At 37.4% G+C, this 7735-nt stretch overlaps 1 protein-coding gene across 1 annotated transcript; it reads right to left on the bottom strand.

Moving 5' to 3' along the window:
- Positions 1-4414: 4414 nt before the first annotated feature.
- On the bottom strand, positions 4415-6994 carry LOC125189772 (inactive disease susceptibility protein LOV1-like). Its single transcript, XM_048087033.1, has 2 exons — positions 5755-6994; positions 4415-4452 (listed from the first exon to the last, which is right to left on the bottom strand). Exon 1 carries the CDS (start codon positions 6901-6903, stop codon positions 6154-6156), a length of 750 nt encoding a protein of 249 aa, XP_047942990.1. The 5' UTR covers positions 6904-6994; the 3' UTR covers positions 4415-4452; positions 5755-6153.
- Between the last annotated feature and the right edge of the window lie 741 nt (positions 6995-7735).

Genomic DNA, 7735 nt, shown 5'->3' with positions numbered 1-7735 from the left:
AGGATATACTTTCATTCAAGCTCTACCACTAGAGGTTCGTCCCTAGGGTATACTCCCACTCAAGCTCTGCCACTAGCTACATGATGCTATTGTGAATTTAGCAAGTGGCTAACCTCGGGCTAACCATCAAGTAACCATAGCCCGGCCATGGATTTTCCAAACATTTATCTTACCCAACATGGGGAGGGACTCTTAAATGAGACACTTAAAACTCACTTCTAATCTAGTAGTATCTATTATAAATGATACTCCATCCGTCCCAGATAATTCGACCCATTATTCAATTTCGGGTCGTCCCACATAATTTGTCCCACTTCACTTTTACCATTTTTGGTAGTGGACCCATATTCCACTAACTCATTCCTACTCACATTTTATTATAAAACTAATACTTTAAAAGTAGGACCCACATCCACCAACTTTTTCAACTCACTTTCCATTAGATTTCTTAAACCCCATGTCGGGTCAAGGTGTCCCAAATTATCTGGGACGGAGGGAGTACAAAGGACCCTTTTATAGATGTGGAAGATTGGGAAATGAAAGGTCACTCAAACTAAAGTTGGAATATGAAAAGACACTAAAAAATACTCCCTCCGTCCCCAAGATAAGTGATTATATTCCTTTTTGGGGTGTCCCACTATAAGTGACTTATTTCCATTTTTAGCAAAAAGTCATCTCTCTTACTTTATTCTCCACCTACTTTATTCTATCTTCTCTCCTCTACTTTTCCCTCTCTCATACTTTACTCTCTCCACTTTAACTTATTTAAATATCATTCCTTAAATTATGTGCCGAAAAGAAGTAAGTCACTTATCTTGGGACGGAGGAAGTATTCAAAATTCTGCTTGTGCTTGCTCCTAATCCGACGAGTTGTTGGGGTTAATTAGTCGGTGTACGAAGCCGGCGACTCACTAGAAATGCTTCTGAAATCACTAACAAAACTGTCGGGTCGCTATGCCTTGCGAACACAATGAGTCGCTGGGTTCGCACTGCTCCACGCAGCCTTCGTTAGACTACTAACTTCTTCATCCGGATTAAACTCTTTTGATGATGAAGAAAATGGTGGTCTTAGAAGCCTATTTGGACATCATCCTGATAGGAAACAAACGATTTGAATCAGGCCCAGTTTTGGATTGATTTCTTGCCATGCATTCTTCGTTTCTCCCATGAAAAATGGTTTAGCCCTATCCAGATTCGCATCGTATGCAATTGAACTTCTATTAAGACTTCAAAAGAAACCAACAAAGAAAATCCAAGAGCATAAATATATATCCTAATCTATTTTAATTCAATAATTAATACTCCCTCTGTTCCATTAGAAATGAAATGAAATGGGATGGAGGGAGTATATAATTATTCTCAAATAATCCATTTAAATTATCTTATAATACAATTTTTATATTTTCTACGTATTTTTTATTCTTCTAATTTATAATTGTCATGCATATTTTTTTATGATGATACATAAATCTAAAACCTTTCCATTTCAAAAATTGGAGTCATTTAAATAGTAATATTAGAAAGTAATCCACAATCAGATATACAAATAAATTTATTTACTAAAAAAGTACTAAAACAGATTTTGATTAATACAAGAGAAGAAACATTACTAGAGTAATAAAATAAGTAAAATGTAAAACTTGTGTTGTATTTTTAATTTTTATATTAGGAAATGGTTGCCCGACCCGGCCCGACCAGGCCCGATATTCTCACCATTGTCCTTGTGTTATCTTCTACTCCTCCTCGACTGCTAAACAAAATTTTGGACTGAAGAAAATTCACCAAAAGCAATCGAAAATATGATTGCTTTTCGCGAATTGGAAGTGTAATTCAATCCATAAACCGCATAAAAACTGTGCCTCTTGTTGGATTTGTTAGAATGATTCTTCACTCTCGAAAGTAAGCTCTTCTTTTTGCTTCTTTCACTAATTTGATTTGCTTGTGTGATTTATGCATTTTCAGCTTGCATTATGTGTATTTATGTTGCATACAATAATACAAATACACACTTGTGATTGAATCAAGGGAAATTCGTGTTTGGGAGATGTTTACCGGTCTTTTAAGGGTTCGAGAATGATCCCCTGTTTCTGGTTTTAGTATCACAGTGATTGACAACAAGAAACTTGTTTGTGAATTACTGATGGATGATATGAGTTGAAAAGAATTTGAGGGCATTCTAAACTTATAATGGGGACTTCAAGTTTTGTTCGGGTTATCGAGAAGGCGAGAATTAATCTATGACTTTTCAAATGTAACTAACATATGAGCAAAGAAATTGATGAAGGTGCTGGTTGAATGGATACCGCATTGTGATGCTTGATAATTTTGTGGTTGAATCTTGTGTTTACTTGGGAACTACCTTAGAGTTAGAATTAGGATTATGGACCTTGTCTGAGGACCAGAGGGAAAATCGCGTTAGGGAGATGTTTAATGGTCTTTCAAGGGCTTGAGAATGATCCCCTGTTTCTGGTTTTAGGATCACAAGGACTGGCTTGTGTAGCTTCTTTGAGAATGTCAGCAAGAAACTTGTTTGTTCATGAATTACTAATGAATTATATGAGTTGATAAGGATCTGAGGCCATTCTAAACTCATAATTGGGTCTGTACGAGCAACGAAATGGATGAGGGTGCTGGTTTAATGGACACCATATTATGATGCTTGATCAATTTGTGGTTGGCTCTTGTATTCGGTTCGGAGCTACCTTAGAGTTGGAACTAGAACGATTGACCGTGTCTGAGGACCAGAGGGATGTCACCACGAAACGTGGTTGTTCGTGTATTACCGGTGAATTATATAAGGTGGTGTAAGTCACATTTTTTTGTCAAACTTATCAGCATATTATAAGGTGCGTGTTTGAGTGTTGACCTAGTACTATTATTACAGATGAAAACGTGTGTATGTAATGTTGACCGGCGATGGGCTTCGCAACAACGTTCATCGGGGAGTCTGTTGGAGGTGTTCGTCGGCGGTAAATTAGCAACATTTAAGTATTAGTTCTGCCGATATCACAACCCTATCTCATTAAATTCATTGGCGAATTACTATTTGTGGCACTAAGTCTTTATACACATGGACGGATGCCAAAAATAGTTTTGGTTGAAGCTATACGTACATTGTAAATTTCGAATTTGATATTCAAAATTCTAATTTTAATTACATTTTCTCAGATCATATGGGTTTTTGCACAATAATTCACAAAAAATGCGGACTTTCGTGTGAAACCTCAGACCTAACAGAATGACCAACAACAATATCTTCACAAGTTATATATCCATTCACAGAAGTTACAATTTCAACAATCCCTTCAATTCAACCATTACATAAATATTCAAACATTATACAGCAATGAGGTTTCATAATCCTCAACAAAATCAAGAATTCACAATCGTTGAAACAGCGTTTGACATCCTTTTTCTCTCTCTCATTTGCCTAAGAAACAAAAAATGAATAAAGGATGTGAGCACATAAATTTTTTTAACATGTTATTCAAATTAAACAACACTAACATGTTAAATTCTCATTCATAAACTAACTAGTAATTAGAAGATCAACCAGCATACACTGTAACGGATAGCAAAACACAATAAATTCCATATTCAGTCAATTGTAAGTAGGGAAGGATTAGGGGGTCAAACCTGTTAGCCATGTTTAGAGTCTAGCAACAACTTCTCATCTCAAAAAGAAGAGTGGCAACGAACTGTAAAGAGAGATTCTGGGAATTGCTTGGTAGAAGCGACAACTAAGGGATTGCACTCAATGAATTCGATTGCAGCTGTTGTGACCATTGAGGGATCACGAGTCCAAAAGAGTTGTCTTAATTTGTAACAGTGCCGTATGCTTAGGAGGCGAAGCATTGGGAGGCTTCCATGTTGAGATATCCATCGCACCAGATCAGTATCTTCAATAACAAGTGTCTCGAGTTTCAAAAAACAATCTGATCCTATCTCCCACTCTGGCCCTTGAAAGGCATAGTGTTCTAACCCAAGTTCCTCGAGATTTGGTAGCAGTGAACCAATGTCATTCATGTGCTTCCATGAACACCCTAAGCCACTCAACCCCAACCTCGTCAAACTTGATGAGAACATTGAAAGAGGAACCATGCACTCATACTTCATCTCAGGGTTAGGCACAGAATAGATAAGCATCTCCAAATTATGGAGTTCTGTTGAGATATAATCCAAGTTACTCAATGGGTTGATATCATCGTCATCATCGCAAGGATTCAACTCCATCTTAATTTCTAATGACACTAAATTAGGGATTCTTTTCAGAATTTCTCTAGTGCAACTCTTTGCACTCACACCAAAAAGACAATAAAGTTTTTCTAGAGTAGCATCAGAATTAGGGGTTGGTAAGTCTCTTCCGTTTACCTCAATGTATTGTAGTTCTTGCATGTCCCATACTTCAACCGGCATGTATGACAAAGCTCCACACTTTTTAATGTTTATATGCTGCTCAATAATCAAGGATTGAAGTTGAATAAGGTTGGATATGGAAGAAGGGAGCTCTTTGTTGCACGTTAGGGCAAGAAACTTTAGACAAACTAGTTTCATAATTTCAAGTGGAATATGGTAAAACCGGACATGAATAGCATTTAGTACCCTAAGCAACTTAAAATCCATGGCATGTATTGGAATTGGATATTCGTGGTAAGGACCATAACAAAGGAGAGAACGGGCAGTGGACGCACAATCACTTTTTATTGCATCATACACTTGTTCGAAGGCAAATAAAGTGTTGCAGTGCGCACACAACCGACGTTGGTCTTTCGTAACATCATCGCAACTTTGTATAACAAGCAAAAAGTTGATCTTACTGGCTTCTTTCTTACACAGGTACTGCCAGCAAGAATGCACGCTTAACTTGTTCTCAGAAAACCAGGAAGTATAATCGCGTTCATGTAGAACAAGATGATACCAATCAGAAAGCACATCCAAGCAGGGGCGGAGCCACGCTGGGCCCAGGGGGGCCCTTGGGCCCCCCACCCATTTTAACTTTTCGTATATATAATATATGTATACAACTATATTCAATTGTTTATTTAGCCTAGCTGGTTACAAGACCCGCCTATTCTATGTGAGGTCCCGTGTTCAATGCTCCCTAGGCACAAAATTTGTTATTTCTATAGCTTTTTTATATATATGTATCTCTTTTATGTTTAATTTCCTTTTATATTATAATATTATATTTATTTTCTTTGATGCTGAAATTTTAATCGATACATATTCATAAAAAAAATACTTTTTATCCCATAAATATGTAAATACTATTCCATATTACTTGTATCGTTAATATTTATCTATCGATTTTGATGATTTTCTCACAACTTGTAATTTTATATAATGAATTTCACACACGTATTTATTATCTCTACAATTTAAGAAAATAATTAATTCAGTTTCTGCTATTCATGTTTTAATTATTTTCACTATTCTTCTTGTTAACGATCCCTTTTGTTGCTTATGTGGCTATGCGACGTCAACTTCTGACAACATTGACACTAAATAAACTCAACAATTATTTATCAGAAATTTGGACCCCCCGTCCATAAATTCCTGGCTCCGCCACTGATCCAAGCATTGATTTATATATTCAAAGAGAGTGTGCATGCTATATGATTCAAAAATTCCTTCCGCATTTATCTGAGGGATGAATTCCTTACTATAGATATCAGTGTAAGAAGGGTAAGCTCCCAAATAGAGAAAGAACATTTTCAAACATTGATCTAAGTATTCATAGCTTGGGAAAAATACCTCTGATATTTGATTGTATGCATCCACAAAGACTGAATTATGTTGTTTATTTGCTACCTCAGTCCAAAATTTTGGTGTCTTGTCTTCTTTGGATAGGAGATCTGCAACTGTGACTATCATAAGTGGAAGACCTTCACATTTTTTGGTTATCTTTTCTCCCAATTCTTCAAGATGGGGAGGGAAACCCACTTCACCAAATACCTTCTCACCAAATAATTTCTTACTTTCTTCTTCATTCAACAGGCGTGCACGTTTATATGGACATTCTTTAAATCTTCGCCGGCAAGATTCTGACTTTTTCTTGTGGCAGGTTATCCATGAATCGTGTATCCCATTTTCATACATCATCCAACACAATGAGACATTTCTTATCCTTCAATCTCTCTTTTAAGAGTCCAACTAATTTCTGGTCATCCTCATTGACTCCTTGGGTAAGCATTTGGTGGCGAGTGCTGGGATCCACTTGAGCAAGAACACATCAAAGGCTTCATTGGATTCACATTTTCTACCCACTTTGAACCATGCTCGAAGCTCGAAATGTTTCTGAATTAATGGATCGTCAAATACTTTTTTAGCAATGGTTGTCTTTCCAACCCCTGCCATTCCAATAACTGAAAAGCCATTCCCTTCATCTTCTCCAAGAAGATAATTGCGAGTATATTCAAAATACTCAGATAATCCAACCATGTTTGAGCTGATTCCACCAAAATCAATCCTTGAGGCAATAGGTTCGCCTTCTTCTTCAGGCATATTCACCACTTCAATATCATACTCCAACTCCATTTCTGTCATCCTCTTGACGAAGCAATCAACACTTGGTTGCAGACTCAGCAGATCTACCGAGAAAGACAAGTGATCTCTCTCACTTTCGAGTTGTGGAAGAATCTGATCATAGAAATGAGATTCCAGTAAATCTTCGAATTCCCATACGGCCTCTTTGATTCGGTCATCCAAAGCGTTCACCTTCGTCCTGATCTTACTGTAGCCGGTGTCGTCCAACTTTAGCAGAACCTTCAGCAAGCGATTCATGGCCTCGTAGGGGGGTCGTAAGACTTGTGTAGAAGAGGCAGGAACCAGTGAAATGCGAGATGATTGAAGAATACATTTAATGGTATTCTTGAGAGAATTCGCAGCGCCATAAGCCGCCATCACCTGAACACAGCAAAATAGTGGCGGCGGCAGAGGTAGGTGGTGAAGACGGAGGAGCTGGTGGTGGCGGAGGTAGGTGGTGATTGGAGAAGATAGAGGGTTTTGAAATTGTGGGATGCAGTTGGAAATCACGACTGAAATATTAATTTTCAATGACTCGATTGGATGGAATCCCATGTTTTGAGGTTGGTTATGGGAATTCTAACATTTTTAATGTTTGATTCTTTATTCACCTGTATCAACATTTGAAAAGATAAAACAAAAATTATTCACCATTTATTAAGGTTAAACAAAATATTATTACAGCAAGATAATGACATTTATCTAGGCTCGATTAATGTGGAGGAATAAGCTTGGAGCCCTTATAAACTCCCCCATCCTTGAAAAACGCTTATCCTAGTCATGGTGTGTAGGACTAGTGAACTAACCATTGAACTTGAGGTAGGCCTTGCAAGAGCACGGCGAGGGCAGCCGTTGCTAAAATCGGGGCATCGATCAGTCGGTCATGGTGAAACTTCGACGGAAGTTTGAGGGTTAGGTTCGATGGCTTGTGAGTGATGAAAGGCCTAAACAAGGAGACATGGTAGACATTTAGTTGGAACTTGGCTGGACTATCTTTCTGAAAATTTATGACACCCCAAACCAAAAATTCAGCATATGTCATCTTATTGCCATTTTATTGTAAATAAAATCAGTACTGCTCCCTCTGTCCCATTAGAAATGAAACGTTTTCCTTTTTAGGTTGTCCCAATAAAAATGAAACGTTTCCTAAAACGGAAAAAACATTCTATCTACTTTTCTTCTCTCTTACTTTACTGTCTCTTCATTAACT

The sequence above is a fragment of the Salvia hispanica genome, chromosome 1 (genome assembly GCF_023119035.1).
Source record: "Salvia hispanica cultivar TCC Black 2014 chromosome 1, UniMelb_Shisp_WGS_1.0, whole genome shotgun sequence".
In the NCBI taxonomy this organism is placed as follows: Eukaryota; Viridiplantae; Streptophyta; class Magnoliopsida; order Lamiales; family Lamiaceae; genus Salvia; species Salvia hispanica.
This window is presented reverse-complemented; position numbering and strand designations above follow the sequence as displayed.